This window comes from Somniosus microcephalus, unplaced genomic scaffold, assembly GCF_052327205.1.
Source record: "Somniosus microcephalus isolate GS21.2 unplaced genomic scaffold, FLI_Smic_1.0 scaffold10, whole genome shotgun sequence".
NCBI lineage: Eukaryota > Metazoa > Chordata > Chondrichthyes > Squaliformes > Somniosidae > Somniosus > Somniosus microcephalus.
In genome coordinates this window covers 901,800-921,143 of record NW_028225197.1, presented here as the reverse complement: position 1 = coordinate 921,143, position 19,344 = coordinate 901,800, and the positions used below count along the sequence as shown (strand labels likewise).

General features: G+C 47.5%; 1 protein-coding gene across 1 annotated transcript; it reads right to left on the bottom strand.

Moving 5' to 3' along the window:
* Positions 1 to 2,748: 2,748 nt before the first annotated feature.
* On the bottom strand, positions 2,749 to 12,289 carry LOC147083968 (uncharacterized). Its single transcript, XM_085979984.1, has 2 exons — positions 11,759 to 12,289; positions 2,749 to 4,570 (listed from the first exon to the last, which is right to left on the bottom strand). The coding sequence occupies exon 2, from the start codon at positions 4,470 to 4,472 to the stop codon at positions 3,429 to 3,431; it is 1,044 nt and encodes a 347-aa protein (XP_085836110.1). The 5' UTR covers positions 4,473 to 4,570; positions 11,759 to 12,289; the 3' UTR covers positions 2,749 to 3,428.
* Between the last annotated feature and the right edge of the window lie 7,055 nt (positions 12,290 to 19,344).

Genomic DNA, 19,344 nt, shown 5'->3' with positions numbered 1-19,344 from the left:
ACCATTGACCTGAAATCAGCGTACCACCAGCTCCCCATCAGCCCTGAAGACCGCCAGTATACTGCTTTTGAGGCAAACGGCCGCCTCTATCACTTCCTTAGGGTTCCCTTCGGCGTTACCAACAGGGTCTCCGTCTTCCAAAGGGAGATGGACCGGATGGTCGATCAAAACGAGCTGCAGGCCACTTTCCCTTACCTAGATAATGTGACCATCTGCGGCCATGACTTGCAGGACCATGACGCAAACCTCGAGAAATTCCTCCGCACCGCCCAACTCCTGAACCTGACATATAACAAGGAGAAGTGCATATTCCGCACAGACCGCCTCGCCATCCTTGGCTGTGTTGTAGAACACGGGGTCATCGGTCCCGACCCGGACCGGATGCGTCCCCTTATGGAACTCCCACTGCCCCACTGCCTAAAAGCTCTGAAGAGGTGCCTAGGGTTTTTTTCCTACTACGCTCAGTGGGTCCCCTACTATGCAGACAAAGCCCGTCCGCTGATCAAGTCCACCTCTTTTCCCGTGACGGCAGAGGCCCGCTTAGCCTTCCACCGTATCAAGGAAGACATTGCCAAAGCCACCATGCACGCAGTGGACGAATCCATCCCCTTCCAGGTGGAAAGCGATGCGTCCGACTTCGCTCTGGCCGCCACCCTTAATCAGGCGGGGAGACCTGTGGCATTCTTCTCACGAACCCTCCAGGGCCCGGAGACCAGACACTCCGCGGTCGAGAAGGAGGCCCAGGCTATCGTGGAGGCTGTGCGTCATTGGAGGCACTACCTGGCCGGAAAACGATTTACCCTGCTCACTGACCAGCGTTCAGTTGCTTTTATGTTCAACAACAAGCAGAGGGGCAAAATCAAAAATGACAAGATCTTGAGGTGGAGAATCGAACTTTCCACCTACAATTACGAGATCTTGTACCGGCCTGGGAAGCTCAATGAACCCCCAGATGCCCTATCGCGTGGCACCTGCGCCAGCGCGCAGATCGATAGGCTGAGGGCCCTCCACAATGACCTCTGCCACCCGGGGGTCACCAGGTTCTTCCACTTCATCAAGGCCCGCAACCTGCCTTACTCCATTGAGCAGGTCAGGACCATGACCAAGAACTGCCAAGTCTGCGCTGAGTGCAAACCGCACTTTTATAGACCAGACAGAGCCCACCTGATAAAAGCCACTCGCCCTTTCGAACGCCTGAGCGTCGATTTTAAAGGGCCTCTCCCCTCCTCCGACCGCAATGTGTACTTCCTCAACATCATTGACGAGTACTCCCGGTTCCCGTTCGCTTTCCCCTGCCCGGACATGACCAGTGCCACGGTCATTAAATGTCTGAACAGCCTCTTCACCCTGTTCGGTTTCCCCAGCTATATCCATAGCGACCGGGGCTCATCGTTTATGAGCGACGAACTCCGCCAGTACCTGCTCGCTAGGGGTATTGCCACAAGCAGGACCACCAGTTACAACCCCCGGGGGAACGGACAGGTGGAAAGAGAGAATGCAACTGTTTGGAAGGCTGCCCTACTAGCCTTAAAGTCTAGGGGCCTTCCGACCTCCCGCTGGCAGGAGGTGCTCCCCGACGCGCTCCACTCGATTCGGTCACTTCTCTGCACTGCCACCAATGCCACCCCTCACGAGAAAATGTTTGTCTTCCCAAGGAAGTCCACATCGGGGACATCGTTACCGCCATGGCTGACGTCCCCAGGGCCGGTACTACTGAGAAGACACGTGAGGGCCAATAAAACGGACCCCCTGGTCGAGAGGGTCGACCTCCTCCACGCCAACCCCCAGTACGCTTACATTGCGTACCCGGACGGGCGGGAGGACACAGTCTCCATACGAGACCTCGCACCCTCGGGGACCGCTGTAACCCACTACCCATTACCACCCCCCCCCACGACCCGATATCCAACCCCAGCAGCCGGCTCGCCTTGGACCGTCACCCATGAGGACTACACTCCAGGGCCCCAGCCTACACGGGACGCGACGCCGGAAGCTCCACCACCCCTGCCGTCGCCACGTCGATCACAGCGGCAGACAAGACCTCCGGAGAGACTCCAATACACGAACTTTTAAATACACTTCACCCCGCCGGACTCATTTTTAAACAAGGGGTGAATGTGGTAAACCACTGTCATACCTGTCTGTGTCTGTATGTGTATTCCACTAGGTACAGGTCTGGACATGCCTCGGCTGACTCCTCCCACTATTCCAGGTATATAAGTGACTACCTCCCAGTCCCTTAGTATTCTGGACGGGTCGACCACTCGAGACAAGACCTTCATTCTTTAGTTAATAAAAGCCTGATTGTTACTCGCTCAACTTCAGTCTTTTGAGTAATTGATGGCGCATCAATTGGCGCATCAGATACCAGATAATCAAGCTCACAAAAACACAAATTGTCTCTCCAGCCTTTATTAAGAGCGCTGCATAACACAGATCGGGTGATAATTCCCTCAATCTGGAGAATAGAAGTACAGTGGATTGACGCGCAATCTTCTCGAGTCTGTTCCAACTGACAACGATTTAAGTGGCCTGTTCTTATACACAAGCTTGGTTACCGCTCAGGAAATGGGACTGTTTGGACTCGTCTGTTGGCCGCCTCCTGAACTCCTGCTAATTCAGGGAATTTAGTCCATCTGTGACCAGACTATAACCACAAGCCCGTCTGGTTATCACACCTATACGGTCCGTGAGGTTATCAGATTCACACCCAGACGTTGTGCCTTCACTTGTCTGGCACTTCATCCCATAACACGGGTACAGGGGCTCAGTAATGTTTCATTCATCAGAAAAAGACAAAGTACAACAACATACTGGGCAGCTTAACAGAATCTCATCATATTTATGGGGCCATAAATATAATAGTCACTGATAAATCCAGGAGGGAATTTAGGAGAAACTTCTTTACCCAGAGAGTGATGAGAATGGGGAACTCGCTCCCACAAGGAGTAGTTGAGACCAATGGTATAGATGTATTTAAGGAGAAGCCAGATAAACATAGGAGGATATGTCGGAGGAGGCTCGTGTGGAGCATAAACCCCGGCATGGACCAGTTGGGCCGAATGGCCTGTTTCTGTGCTGTACATTCAATGTAATAACATGAACAGTCCACCGGCGCGCTCGAGGCCTTCCGTGACTGGTGGGTACCGGAGGGACTGGCGTGCATCATCACCACCGAAAATAGAATTTTAATTTAATTTAAGTTTCCTTTAAACTTTTTGTGTTATGTTGCAGGTTTTATTGGTTGAGATGGTTGACTTTTAATAGGCAATTGCCTGTGATAAGGAGAAAAACAAAAATAACATTAACAGTCAAATCAAGGGAATCATCAGCACAACAGATTGAAAGATTAAACAATAGTACAAGAATTTATAAAACATTCATCCATTCCACGTTCATGTCACCCCAGCTGTCTACAGGGCCCTGCGCTACAGAACAGTCTGAACTCGCTGGTGTCTCAGCAGGTGATTGGAGCATTTAAAGCTCTTCCCACAGTCAGAACATGTAAACACTCTCTCATCAGTGTGAACAAGCTGGTGTCTCAGCAAGTTGGATGAATTAGAGAATCGCTTCCCACACACAGAGCAGGGAAATGGCCTCTCCCCGGTGTGAACTCGCTGGTGTCTGGTCAGAACCCCGGGGCTTTTAAAGCTCTCCCCACAGTCAGAACATTTAAATGGTTTCACATCAGTGTGAACAAGCTGGTGTCTGGTCAGAGCCCCGGAGCATTTAAAGCTCTTCCCACAGTCAGAACATTTAAATGGTTTCACATCATTGTGAACAAGATGGTGTCGCTTCAGGGCACTGGAGCTTTTGAAACTCTTTTCACACACAGAACATTTAAACACTCTCTCATCAGTGTGAACAAGCTGGTGTGTCAGCAGGGTAGATGAATCAGAGAATCCCTTCCCACACACAGAGCAGGGAAATGGCCTCTCCCCAGTGTGAACTCGCTGGTGTCTGGTCAGAACCCCGGAGCTTTTAAAACTCTTCCCACAGTCGGAACATGTAAACGGTTTCCCATCGGTGTGAACAAGCTGGTGATCCTTCAGATGCCCAGGGCATTTGAAGCTCTTCCCGCAGTCAGAACATGTAAACGGTCTCTCATCGGTGTGAACAAGCTGGTGTTGCTTCAGGACCCTGGAGTATTTGAAGCTCTTCCCGCAGTCAGAACATTTAAATGGTTTCTCATCAGAGTGAACAAGCTGGTGTGTCAGCAGGTGGGATGAATAAACAAATCCCTTCCCACACATGGAGCAGGTGAATGGACTGTCCCCAGTGTGATTGCGCCGATGAATTTCTGATGTAGACGGGGAACTGAATCTCTTCCCGCCGTCCCCACCTTTACCCGGTTTCTCCCCGGTGTGACGGTGCATGTGTCTCGCCAGGTCAGGCGATCGGCTGAAGGCGAGTCCACACACGGAACACGTGAGCGGTTTGTCAGTGCTGCGATCGCTGCTCTCTCCTTCCATGTGCAAAGGCCGATGATATTCAGGTCCTGATGAATCGAGCGACTCTGTCAAATCTTGTGATGTTTGGTTTGAGCTTCCTGTCTGTAAATGCTCCACTTCTAAAACCCAGTAAAAGGAGTGTAGAAAGGGGTAAGAGGGAGAATGTTGTCTCATGTCCCCCTTTCCCAGCCCAGGGACAGTGAAGCTGCATTTCAGGCCCCAGCTGCTGCACAGGTTGGTTGAAAGGATTAACAGTAATGGCGGCTGCAATCCCCACAAGCCCCCGCGCTCCAGAAAGCGCTCCGGCCGCCGCACTGAGTTGTGGCTGACCCCCCGCATGCACCCCATGGCCCCGCCCTCTCCTGCTCCACAGGCGCCCGGCCCACACCGCGCATGCTCAGCACACACCCTGGGCCCCTGTCAATCATCCTCCCCCGCGCCTGCGCGCTGGGCCCGAGCTCCAGGCTGCCGCACGGGGCTTTCTTTGTAAAGTCGGTGTTGGTGAAGAGCCACGATCAGTGAGGGAAACATAGAAGATAGGAGCAGGAGTAGGCCATTCGGCCCCTCGAGCCTGCTCCACCATTCAATGAGATCATGGCTGATCATCCAAATTCAGTACCCGGTCCCTGCCTTCTCCCCATATCCCTTGATCCCTTTAGCCTTAAGAAATATATCCAACTCCTTCTTGAATATATTTAATGAACTGTCCTCCACCGCCCTCTGTGGTAGAGAATTCCACAGGTTCACCACTCTCTGGGTGAAGAAATTCCTCCTCATCTCTGTCCTAAATGGCTTACCCCTTATCCTTAGACTGTGACCCCTGGTTCTGGAATCTACGGCCATCGGGAACGTCCTTCCCGCATCTAGTCTGTCTAGTCCTGTTAGAATTTTATAAGTTTCAATGAGTTCCCCTCTCATTCTTCTAAACTCCAGCGAGTACAAGCCCAATCGACCCAACCTCTCCTCATACGTCATTCCTGCCATCCCAAGTATCAGTCTGGTGAATCTTCGCTGCACTCCCTCCATGGCAAGAACATCCTTCCTCAGATAAGGTGACCAAAACTGCACACAGTACTCAAGGTGTGGTCTCACCAAGGCCCTGTACAACTGCAGCAAGACATCCTTGTTCCTGTACTCGAACCCTCTCGCTACGAAGGCCAACATACCATTTGCCTTCTTAACCGCCTGCTGCACCTGCATGCTTACCTTCAGCAACTGGTGCACAAGGACACCCAGGTCTCGTTGCACTTCCCCTTCTCCCAATCTATTACCATTCAGATAATAATCTGCCTTCCTGTTTTTGACACCAAAGTGGATAACCTCACATTTATCCACGTTATATTGCATCTGCCATGCTTCTGCCCAATCACCCAACTTGTCCAAATCATACTGGAGTTTCTCGGCATCCTCCTCACAGCACACACGCCCACCCAGCTTTGTCTCATCTGCAAACTTGGAGATATCACATCTAGTTCCCTCGTCTAGATCATTAATATATATTGTGAATAGCTGGGGTCCAAGGACCGATCCCTTCGGTACCCCACTAGTCACTGCCTGCCACTCGGAAAAAGAGCCATTTATTCCAACTCTGCTTTCTGTCTGCCAACCAGTTCTCTATCCAATTCAATACCTTGCCCCCAATCCCATGTGCCTTAATTTAGCATGCTAATCTCTTATGTGGGACCTTATCGAAAGCCTTCTGAAAGTCCAAATACACCACATCCACTGGTTCTCCCTTATCTATTTTAGCAGTTACATCCTCAAAAAATTCCAGTAGATTAGTCAAGCACGATTTACCTTTTGTAAATCTATGTTGACTTTGTCCAATCCTGTCACTGTTTTCCAAGTGCTCTATTACATCTTTTATAATGGATTCTAGCATTTTCCCCACTACCGATGTCTAGCTTACCGGTCTGTAATTCCCCGTTTTCTCTCTACCACCTTTTTTGAATAGTGGGGTAAAATTAGCTACCCTCCAATCCATGGGTACTGTTCCAGAGTCTATCGAATGTTGGAAGATGATCAGCAATGCATCTACTATTTCTAGGGCCACTTCCCTGGTGATTGTAATTTTCTTCAGTTCCTCCCTCCCTTCCATTTCCTGATTTACAGTTATTTCTGGGATGTTACTTGAATCCTCTATAGTGAAGACCGATGCAAAATACCTGTTCAATTCAACTGCCATCTCCTTATTTTCCATTATTAATTCCCCAGACTCACTTTCTATAGGACCAATGCTCACTTTGTTAACGCTTTTCTTTTTTAAATATCTATAGGAACTCTTACTATCAGTTTTTATATTTCTAGCTAGCTTTCTCTGGTACTCTCATTTTTCTCTCATTAATCTTATAGTCATTCTTTGCTGTTTTTTATATTCTGTCCAATCTTCTGACCTGCCAGCCATCTTTGCACAATTATATGCTTTTTCTTTAAGTTTGATACTATCTTTAACTTTTTTAGTTAACCACGGATGGTGGGTCCTCCCCTTGGAATTTTTCTTTCTCGTTGGAATGTATCTATTCTGTGTATTCTGAAATATCCCCTTAAATGTCTGCCACTGCAACTCCATTGACCTCTCCCTTAACCTAATTTGCCTGTTCACTTTAGCTAGCTCTGCTTTCATGCCCTCATAATTGCCCTTATTTAAGTTTAAAATACTAGTCTTGGACCCACTCGTCTCTCCCTCAAACTGAATGTAAAATTCAATCATATTATGATCGCTGCTACCTACAGGCGCCTTCACTATGAGGTCATTAATTAATCCTATCTCATTGCACAATACCAGGTCTAGTATAGCCTGCTCTCTGGTTGGCTCCAGAACGTGCTGTTCTAAGAAACTATCCCAAAAAGATTCTATGAACTCCTCATCTAGGCTACCTTTGCCCATCTGATTTTTCCAGTCTATATGTAGATTAAAATCCCCCATGATTATTGCCATACCTTTCTGACAAGCTCCCATTATTTCTTCCTTTATACTCCATCCTACCGTGTGGTTACTGTCAGGGGGCCTGTACACCACTCCCACAAGTGACTTCTTGCCTTTATCATTTCTCATCTTAACACGCAGGTGCAGCAAGCAATTAGGAAAGCAAATGGTACGTTAGTCTTTATTACAAAAGGATTGGAGTATAAGAGTAAAGTCTTACCGCAATTATATAGGGCCTTGGTGAGACCACACCTGGAGTATTGTGTACAGTTTTGGTCTCCTTACCTAAGGAACGATATACTTGCCTTAGAGGGAGAGCAACAAAGGTTCACCAGACTGATTCCTGGGATGGGGGGATTGTCCTATGAGGAGAGATTGAGTAGACTGGGCCTATATTCCCATGAATTTTGAAGAATGAGAAGTGATCTCATTGAAACACCTAAAATTCTTACAAGGTTTGACAGGGTAGATGCTGAGAGACTGTTTCCCCTGGCTGGGGAGTCTAGAACCAGGGGTCACAGTCTCAGAATAAGGGGTCGGCCATTTAGGACTGAGATGAGGAGAAATTTCTTCACTCAGAGGGTGGTGAATCTTTGGAATTCTCTGCCCCAGAGGGCTGTGGAGGCTCAGTCATTGAGTATAATCAAGGCTGAGATCGATAGATTTTTGGACTCATGGGGAATCAAGGGATATGGGGATCGGGCGGGAAGGTGGAGATGAGGTAGAAGATCAGCCATGATCTTATTGAATGGCGGAGCAGGCTCAAAGGGCCGAATGGCCTGCTCCTGCTCCTATTTCTTATGTTCTTAAGAAAGCTGTTTGCTATAGCCTGCTGCCCCACGACAAATACACAGAGGATTTCAGTTACGTGGAGAGACTGGAGAAGCTGGGATTGTTCTCCTTGGAGCAGAGAAGGTGCAGCGGAGATTTAATAGAGGTGTTCAAAACAGGAAGGGTTTTGAAAGAGTAAATAGGAGCATGGGAACAGGAGGAGGCCATTCAGCCCCTCCAGCCTGTTCCACCATTCAATGAGATCATGGCCGATCTGTGTCTTAACTCCACCCACCTGCCTTGGCTCCATATCCCTTTGCTCCCTTGTCTAGCAAGAATCTATCGCTCTGGGATTTAAAATGATTAATTGAGCTGGCATCGACTGCTTTCTGTGGGAGAGGGTTCCACACTTCTACCACCCTTTGTGTGAAGAAGTGTTTCCCAACTTCTCTCCTGAATGGCCTGGCTCTGATTTTAAGGTGATGTCCTTGTCCTCGACTGCCCCACTGGCGGAAAAAGTTTCTCTCTATCTACTCTACCAATTCCTTTCAAAATCCTAAAATCCTCAATCACTCCTTAACCTTCTAGATTCCAGGGAACACAAGCCTAGTTTATGTAATCTCTCCCTCATAATCTAACCCTTGGAGCCCGGGTAACATTCTGGTGAATCTGTGCTGCACTCCTTCCAAGGCCAGTATATCCTTTCTGAGGTGCGGTGCCCAGAACTGTACACAGTGCTCCAGGGAGTTCCTGGGAGTTACTGTGCGTAGGTCCCTGAAGGTGGCGGGACATATTGAGAGAGTGGTTAACAAAGCATATGGGATCTTGGGCTTCATAAATAGAGGTATTGAGTACAAAAGTAGAGAAGTTATGCTGAACCTTTATAAAGCGCTGGTTAGGCCACAACTGGAGTATTGCGTCCAGTTCTGGTCACCACACTTTAGGAAGGATGTGAGGGCCCTTGAGAGGGTGCAGAGGAGATTTACCAGAATGGTTCTGGGGATGGGGGATCTTAGCTACAAGGACAGGTTGGAGAAGCTGGATTTGTTTTTATTAGAGCAAAGGAAGTTGAGGGGTGATTTGATAGAGGTGTACAAGATTATGACGGGTTTGGATAGGCTAGACGGGGAAAGGCTGTTCCCACTAGTTGATGGTACAAGGACTAGGGGACACAGATTTAAGGTTTTGGGCAAGAGATACAGGTTGGACGCGAGGAAAAATATTTTTATGCAGCGAGTGGTGAGGACCTGGAACTCGCTGCCGACGGAAGTGGTGGAAGCGGAGACACTCAATGTTTTCAAGGGGAGTCTGGATAGGCACTTGAGGGAAATAAACTTGCAGGGCTACGGGGATAGAGCGGGGGAGTGGGACTGACTGGATTGCTCTAGAGAGCCGGCACGGACTCGATGGGCTGAATGGCCTCCTTCTGTGCCATTATGACTCTATCACTCTCTGGGGTCTAACCAGGGCTTTATATAGCTGTAGCTTATAAGGAGAAACTGTTTCCAGTGGCAGGAGGGTCGGTAACTAGAGGACACAGATTTAAGGTCATTGACAAAAGAACCAGAAGCGAGGTGAGGAGAATTTTATTGACGCAGCGAGTTGTTGTGACCTGGAATGCGCTGCCTGAAAGGGCGGTGGAAGCAGAGTCAATAATAACGTTCACTGGGGAATTGGATAAATACTTGAAGGGGAAACATTTTCAGGGCTATGGGGAAAGAGCAGGGGGAGTGGGACTAAATGGAGAGCTCTTTCAAAGAGCCGGCACAGGCACAATGGGCTGAATGGCCTCCTTCTGTGCTGTCTGATTCTAGGAGCCACTCCTAGAGTGGAGTGGTGCCCGCAGGGATCGCTTGGCAGGAAATTGGGAGGAGGTGGTTCACACGCAGACAGCACCTGATTTCGAGACGCTGTCCTTTTAAAATTGGTCCTCCACAGGCAAGGAGGGACTCGGACCCTTTAATGAAAATCACATTGAAAAGGAGAGTCCCTGTCCCTTTAAGAGCCCTCCGCCCACCACTCCCACCTTTTTCTTAAAGTCTTTGAAATTCATAATAAAAGTTCATGCAGAAAAAATCTGTGTGTCTGACTGTATTTTTGTGAGTATCTGTGTGTCTGTCTGACTGTATGTGTGTGTGTGTCTGTGTAGTGGGGAAAGAGTTAAACTGACATCGCTGGCAGTTTCACTGACTAGTGTAATAAAGACCATTCTTTGCAGTAGTAAGCTTTTTCTAAGTTGCTGAATTGGCAGTGGAGATAACATTGCCGGACATGGAACCATAAGAGTCCTAAGAGGATGTAAGTTCTGTTCTGGCAGGAAAGTAAAACAATGAGTTGGAAGTAAAAGAGGCCTCGAGAGGCAGGAAAGGAGGACAGAGAGAGGCAGGAAAGGAGGACAATGAGTCAGAAGTACAATGAGACCCATCTGGCATAAACAAAGGTCATAGGTGAAACAAAAGCTTGGGGATAACGGCCAATAATAAAGGCGGTACTTTAATGTAACGCAGCATAGGCAACCAATCGGTGAAGATGCATGCGGGCCAAGGTCCAATCAGGTGGCAGCAATGAATTTTGACGTGTGTTGTAATGTATAAAAATGTCGTGTTTGCTGTACCAATTTGGAAAGGTCTGGCTAAGACAGAGCAGACTGTTTCCCCACCGGTGCAATAAAGACAACTTGACTATCGATCTAAAACCTTGTGTCGAGGGTTGGTTTAAAATACTCCACAACAGCTGAATCCAGTGCGCTCAGCCGTTTCTTGATATCACGTGGAGTGAATCGAATTGGCTAAAGACTGGCTTCTGTGATGGTGGGGACTGCAGGAGGAGGCCGACATGGATCATCCACTCGGCACTTCTGGCTGAAGATGGTTGCAAACGCTTCAGCCTTGTCTTTTGCACTCACGTGCTGGGCTCTCAGCATCCACCCTGTTAAGCCCCCTCAGAATCTTGCATGTTTCAATAAGATCCCCTCTCATTCTTCGAAACTCCAATGAGTATAGGCCCAACCTGCTCAACCTTTCCTCATAAGACAACCCCTTCATCCCAGGAATCAACCTAGGATGCAGGCCATCAGGTCCAGGGGACTTGTCAGCCTGTAGTCCCATTAGTTTGCCTAGTACTTTTTCTCTAGTGATAGTTTTAAGTTCCTCCCTCCCTTTTGCCCCTTGATTTTCCACTATTATTGGGATGCTTTTAGTGTCTTGTCCCATGAAGGCAGATACAAAATATTTGTTCAACGTCTCCGCCATTTCCTTGTTTCCCATTATTAATTCCCTAGTCTCATCCTCTAAGGGACCAACGTTTACTTTAGCTACTCTCTTCCTTTTTATATACTTGTAGAAGCTCTTACTGTCTGTTTTTATATTTCTTGCCAGTTTACTCTCATAATTCATCTTCTCTCTCTATTATTTTTTGTCATCCTTTCCAAGTTTTTTAAAATCTCCCAATCTTCTGGCCTACCACTAATCTTCACAACATTGTATGCCTTTTCCTTCAATTTGATAACCTCCTTAACTTCCTTAGTTCATCCTTCTCATTGGAATATATCTTTGCTGAGAGTTATGAAATATCTCCTTAAATGTCTGCCACTGCTTATCTACCGTCTTACCTTTTAATCTCCGTGGCTGACGTGAGCAAGACTTTTAAGAGAGTGAACACCCACAAAGCACCCGGTCCAGATGGAATCCCTGGGCGTGTCCTTAGAGCATGCGCTGACCAGCTGACAGCCGTGTTTATGGATATATTCAACCGTTCACTGTACCAGTCTGTAGTCCCCACCTGCTTCAAGATGACATCGGTTATTCCAGTCCCCCAAAAAACAAGTTACCTGTTTAAACGACTACCGCCCCATAGCACTCACTTCTGTCATCATGAAGTGCTTTGAGAGGCTGGTCAAAACCCACATCAACTCCTTACTAACTGACACACTGGACCCACTCCAATTTGCCTACCGCCCAAACAGATCTAGGGATGATGCCATCGCCACTGTACTGCACACTGCCTTATCACACCTGGATAAGAGGAACACCTATGTGAGAATGTTGTTCATTGATTATAGTTCAGCATTCAATACCATTATCCCCTCCAGGCTTGTCAACAAGCTCAGTGAGCTAGGACTTAACACCTCCCTATGCGACTGGATCCTGGACTTCCTGACGGGCAGACCCCAGGTGGTGAAAATAGGCAGTAACACCTCCTCAACACTGATCCTGAACACGGGAGCTCCCCAGGGTTGTGTGCTCAGCCCCCTTCTGTACTCCCTGTTTACTCACGATTGCGTGGCCACGCACAACTCCAACTCCATCATCAAGTTTGCTGATGACACTACCGTTGTAGGCCTGATCACAGATGGCGACGAGAAAGGCTACAGGGAGGAGGCAAGAGCTCTAGCAGAATGGTGCAAGTACAACAACCTCTCCCTCAACATCAGCAAAACAAAGGAGATGATCGTGGATTACAGGAAGTGGCAGGGCGAGGGACACACCCCAATCTACATCGAAGGGGCTGAGGTGGAGAGGGTCAGCAGCTTCAAATTCCTGGGTGTATTCATTACGGAGGACTTAATGTGGTCACATCACATCAACGTCGTAATGAAGAAGGCATGCCAACGCCTGTTCTTCCTCAGGAGACTGAAGAAATTTGGAATGGCCCCCCAGATTCTCACCAACTTCTACCGGTGCACCATCGAAAGTATCCTGTCCGGCTGCATCACTACCTGGTATGGCAACTGCACCGCCACAGACCGCAAGGCTCTACAGATGGTAGTGAAAGCTGCACAACACACTATAGGAATTAAACTACCTGCTGTCCAGGATATCTACCCCGAGAGGTGCCGGGGGAAGGCCCTGAGAATCATTAAAGACGCAAGCCACCCCAGCCACAACCTCTTTGCCCTGCTCCTGTCCGGTAAGAGATACCGAAGCATACGGTCTCGTACCAGCAGGTTTCGAAACAGCTTCTACCCCCAGGCCATAAGACTCATGAACGAATAATTTATTATTTATTACTGTTGTTTTATTTATTATTACTGTATTTCTATTAGTATTTTTATCATTGTTATGCCATATTTATTCCAATGTTGGGAGAACTCGTAAAAATCAACAATTCATTGTGCAGTACACACGTCTGCTGCATATATGACAAATAAAATTGAATTGAATTGAATTGAATTAATCTATTTTCCCAGTCCACTTTAGCCAACTCTGTCTTCATACCCTTGTAATGGCCTTTATTTAAGTTTAAGACACTAGTTTCAGACTCAAGTTTCTCACCCTCAAACTGATTGTGAAATTCGATCATGTAATGAGCAGGTTCCCGAGAGGATCCTTTACTGCGAGATCATTAATTAATCCTGTCTCATTACACATTACCAGATCTAAAATAGCCTGATCCCTGGTGGGTTCCACAACATATTGTTCCAAGAATTTGTCCTGAATACACTCTATGAACTCGTCCTCAAGGCTACCTTTGCCAATTTGATTCGAAGATTAAAATCACCCACGATTATTGCAGTACCTTTCTTACAAGCCCCCATTATTTCTTGATTTATACTCTGTCCCACAGTGTAGCTACTGTTAGGGGGGCCTATAGACCACTCCCACCAGTGACTTCTTTCCCTTATTATTTCTTATTATCTCCACCCAAACCGATTCTACATCTTGATCTTCCGAGCCAAGATCATTTCTCACCACTGTACTGATCTCATCCTTTATTAACAGAGCTACCCCACCTCCTTTTCCTTTCTGCCTATCCTTCCGAAATGTCAAATACTCCTGAATATTCAGTTCCCAGCCTTGGTCACCTTGTAACCACGTCTTTGTAATGGCGATCAGATCATAACCATTTATTTCTATTTGTGCCGTCAACTCATCTATCTTGTTACGAATGCTGCGTGCATTCAGATAAAGAGCCTTTAATTTTATCTTTTTACCATTTTTCCTGCTCTGATCTTATTTGCTGGTACACTCTTATGCTTGTACACTCTGTCCCTTCCTGTCACACTCTGGTTATCATTACCCCTATCGCTACCCTGCACTATTGCCTTGTCCTTTCTCTTTAAATTACTAGGTTCCCCCTCACCTGAACCCTCCCCCCCCCCCCCACTATTTAGTTTAAAGCCCTATCTACAGCCCTAGTTATTCGATTCACCGGGACACTGGTCCCCGCACGCTTCAAGTGAAGCCCGTCCCAACGGAACAGCTCCCTCTTTCCCCAATACTGCTGCCAGTGCCCCATGAATCGAAACCCATTTGTCCCACACCAATCCCTGAGCCACGCATTCAACTCTCTCATCTTATTGACCCTATGCCAATTTGCTCGTGGCTCACTTTGTAATCCAGAGATTACTTTGTGGTTCTGCTTTTTAATTTAGCCCCGAGCTGCTCGTACTCCCCCAGTAGAACCTCTTTCTTAGCCCTACCTATGTCATTGGTACCTGTGTGGACCACAACAACTGGATCCTTCCCCTCCCACTCCAGGTTCCTCTCCAGCCCAGAGGAGATGTCCTTAACCCTGGCACCGGGCAGGCAACATAGCCTTCGGGACTCACGCTCTCGGCTACAGAGAACAGTATCTATCCCCCGAACGATACTGTCCCCTACCACTACTACATTCCTTTTTACTCCCCCAACTTGAATGACCCCTGTACCACGGTGCTGTGGTCAGTTTGCTCATCCTCCCTGCAGTCCCTGCTCTCGTCCACACAGGCTGCAAGAACCTCGTACCTGTTGACAAGTGCAAGGGCTGATGCTCCTCCAATGCTAACTTCTGGATCCCCACTCCTGCCTCACTCATAGTCACAGCCTCCTGTCCCTGACCACGGACCAAATCTGAAGGATTTAACCTAAGGGGTGTGACTGCCTCCTGGAACAAAGTGTCCAGGTAACTTTCTCCCTCCCTGATGTATCGCAGTGTCCGAAGCTCGGACTCCAGCTCATCAACTCTGAGCCGAAGTTCCTCGAGCTGCAGACACTTCTGGTCGCCACACTTTAGGAAGGATGTGAAGGCCCTTGAGAGGGTGCAGAGGAGATTTACCAGAATGGTTCCGGGGATGGGGGATCTTAGCTACAAGGACAGGTTGGAGAAGCTGGATTTGTTTTCATTAGAGCAAAGGAGGTTGAGGGTTGATTTGACAGAGGTGTACAGGATTATGACTAGTTTGGATTGGCTAGACGGGGAAAGGCTGTTCCCACTAGTTGATGGTACAAGGACTAGGGGACACAGAGTTAAGGTTTTGGGCAAGAGATACAGGGGGGATGTGAAGAAAAACTTTTTTACGCAGCCAGTGATGAGGACCTGGAACTCACTGCCGACGGAAGTGGTGGAAGCGGAGACACTCAATGTTTTCAAGGGGAGACTGGATAGGCACTTGAGGGAAATAAACTTGCAGGGCTACGGGGATAAGAGAGGAAATAGCAGAGGCTCTGACCATCATTTTCCAATCCTCTCTGGTTACAGGGTTGGTGCCGGAGGACTGCTAACGTGGTAATATTGATTAAAAAGGGAGAAAGGGATAGACGGAGTAATTACAGGCCAGTCAGCCTAACCTCAGTGGTGGGAAAATTATTGGAATTATAAGAAACAGGATAAATCTTCATTTAGATTAATCAGGGACAGACAGCATGGATTTGTTCAGGGAAGGTCGTGTCTGGTTAACTTGGTTGCATTTTTTGAGGAGGTAAGAAGGAGGGTCGATGAGGGTAGTGCATTTGATGTAGTCTATATGGATTTTAGCAAGGTTTTTGATAAGGTCCCACATGACAGACTGGTCACGACAGTAAAAGCCCGTGGGATCCAAGGCAAAGTGACAAGTTGGATCCAAAATTGGCTCAGAGGCAGGAAACAAAGGGTAAAGGTCGAAGGGTGTTTGTGACTGGAAGGCTGTTTCCAGTGGGGTTCCGCAGGGCTCAGTACTGGGCCCTTCGCTTTTTGTGGTATAAATCAATGATTTGGACTTGAATGTGGGAAGAATGATTAAGAAGTTTGCAGATGATGCAAAAGTTGGCCGTGTGGTTGATAATGAAGAAGAAAGCTGCAGACTGCAGGAAGATATCAATGGACTGGTCAGGTGGGCAGAACAGTGGCAAATGGAATTCAATCTGGAGAAGTGTGAGGTAATGTATTTGGGGAGGGCTAACAAGGCAAGGGAATAGACTATAAATGGTAGGACACTGAGAAGTGTAGAGGATCAGAGGGACCTTGGAGTGCATGTCCACAGATCCCTGAAGGTAGCAGGACAGGTAGATAAGGAGATTAAGAAGGCACACGGGATACTTGCCTTTATTAGCCGAGGCATAGAATATAAGAGCAGGGAGGTTATGCTTGAACTGTATAAAACACTAGTTAGGTCGCAGCTAGAACACTGCGTGCAGTTCTGGTCACATTACAGGAAGGATGTGATTGCACTAGAGGGGGTGCAGAGGAGATTTACGAGGATGTTGCCTGGGCTGGGGAATTTTAGCTATGAGGAAAGGTTGGATAGGCTGGGGTTGTTTTCTTTGGAACAGAGGAGGCTGAGGGGAGACTTAATTGAGGTGTCTAAAATTATGTGGGGCCTAGATAGAGTGGATAGGAAGGATCTATTTCCCTTAGCAGAAGGGTCAATAACCAGGGGGCACAGATTTAAAGTAATTGGTCGGAAGTTTAGAGGGGATTTGAGGAGAAATTCTTTCACCCAGAGGGTGGTGGGGGTCTGGAACTCACTGCCTGAAAGGGTGGTAGAGGCAGAAACCCTCATCACATTTAAAAAGTACTTGGATATGCACTTGAAGTGCCGTAACCTACAAGGCTACGGACCAAATGCTGGAAAGTGGGATTAGGGTGGATAGCTCTTTGTCGGTCGGCACGGACAAGATGGGCCGAATGGCCTCCTTCTGTGCTGTAAATTTCTATGATTCTATGATTCCTTGATCATCCCATTCCCAAGCTGCCTCTGTGTTAATACCTCAGACGAGCCGTCCCACGTAGGGTGACTCCCTCAACCTGTTCTCCCGGTTACAGAACCAGTTTGTCTCTCAGGAATGCCCAAGGCTCTGTTGTCTGGGCACCAACTCACTCGTGACCTCACATGTTGCAACAAGTCTGCTGCCTGAGCAGTTTGCAGTGTTATTAGGTCTGTGGGTCTCTTAGCAACCACCTCCCTTATCTAGGCAAAGGGCTCATCTCCTGACTTTGGGTGTTATCATTCCAAACTTCAGCATTCTCTGTCTTTTAGCTTCAATCTATCTGTGTCCACCCAGTGACAACACTGAGCTCCTCCCTCCAACCACTGACACTCGCCCTCTTGCTGAGAAAGAAAGACTTGCATTTATATAGCGCCTTTCACAACCTCAGGATGTCCCAGAGCGCTTTACAGCCAATGAAGAACTTCTGAAGTGTAGTCACTGTTGTAATGTAGGAAACGCGGCAGCCAATTGGCAAACAGCAAGCTCCCACAAACAGCAATGTGACAATGACCAGATAATCTATTTCAGTGATGTTGATTGAGGGATAAATATTGGCCCCAGGACACCGGGGAGAACTCCCCTGCTCTTCTTCAATGTAGTGCCACGGGATCTTTTACATCCACCTGAAAGAGCAGACGGGGTCCTCGGTTTAACATCTCATCCGAAAGACGGCACCTCTGACAGCGCAGCACTCTCTCAGTACTGGAGTGTCAACTTAGATTTTTATGCTCAAGTCTCTGGACTGGGACTTGAACCCACGACCTTCTGACTCAGAGGTGAGAGTGCTGCCCACTGAGCTAAAGTGCCTGGAGCTAAGCCAGCTGGGATACTTGACATAGGATTACATCGGATATACGGCACAGAAACAGGCCATTCGGCCCAACCAGTCCATGCCGGTGTTTATGCTCCACTCGAGGCTGCTCCCGTCTTTCCTCATCTAAATCTATCAGCATAACCCTCGATTCCCTTCTCCCTCATATGCTTGTCTAGCCTCCCCTTAAATGCATCGATACTATTCGCTTCAACCACTCCCTGTGGCAGCGAGTTCCACATTCTCACCACTCTCTGGGTAAAGAAGTTTCTGCTGAATTCCCTATTGGATTTCTTGGTGACTATCTTATATTGATGGCCTCTAGTTATGCTCTTCCCCACAAGTGGAAACATTCTCTCTGTATCCACTCTATCAACATTTTTCATAATTTTAAAGACCTCTATTAGGTCACCCCTCAGCCTTCTGTTTTCAAGAGAAAAGAGACCCAGCCTGTTCATCCTTTCCTGATATGTATACCCTCGCATTGCTGGTATCATCCTTGTAAATCTTCTCTGCACCCTCTCCAGTGCCTCTATATCCTTTTTATAATATGGTGACCAGAACTGTACGCAGTACTCTAAGTGTGGTCTAACCAAGGTTCGATGCAGGTTTAGCATAACTTCACTACTTTTCAATTCTATCCCTCTAGAAATAAACCCTAGTGCTTGGTTTGCTTTTTTTATGGCCTTGCTAACCTGTGTCGCAACTTTTAGTGATTTGTGTATTTGTACTCCGAGATCCCTTTGTTCCTCTACCCCACCTAGACTCGCACCCTCCCAGTGACAAGGTACAGACTTAGCGAACATAGCCTAGCGATCGAAAAAGGCAGACACAGGCAGACCAGGCTGCCAAGAGAAGACAGGATATGCTCTCACTGCAGTCAGGGAGTAGTTGAGACAGAGATGCACTTCCTCACAGCCTGTGGAAAATATCAGGGCATCAGAGAGAATTTCTATCAAAAATTCTCACAAATATGCCCTGAATTCAGAAATCTGACTGACAACCAAAAACTCCCATTCCTACTGGGGGAGGAGAGAAGCTGTGTAACACTGGCGGCACACTATGTTACAGCTTGCCATGAACAGAGGGACAACCAGTAAACTAAGACAAGAGTATATATAAACAAGGCGAAAATATATTTATAAACTCAGGGATATACCTGTTTATACACTGTATGAATGGAACCGCGTTTATGTGTTCAACCATAAATGTATTTTGATGCTTTGGCAACATAAGATGTACCTTATCATGCCAATAAAGCGATTTGTATTGTATTGTATTATTGATAAGTGACCTCCCCATTCTTCCTACCAAAATGTAATACCTCACATTTATCTGTTCAGCCTTGGTCACTCTGCAAAAACTCTGAAATGTTTAATAATGAAATCAGGGAGTCAAAAAGCTCAGGTGAGGCAGTTTAAAAAGACAGTCCCTGACCAG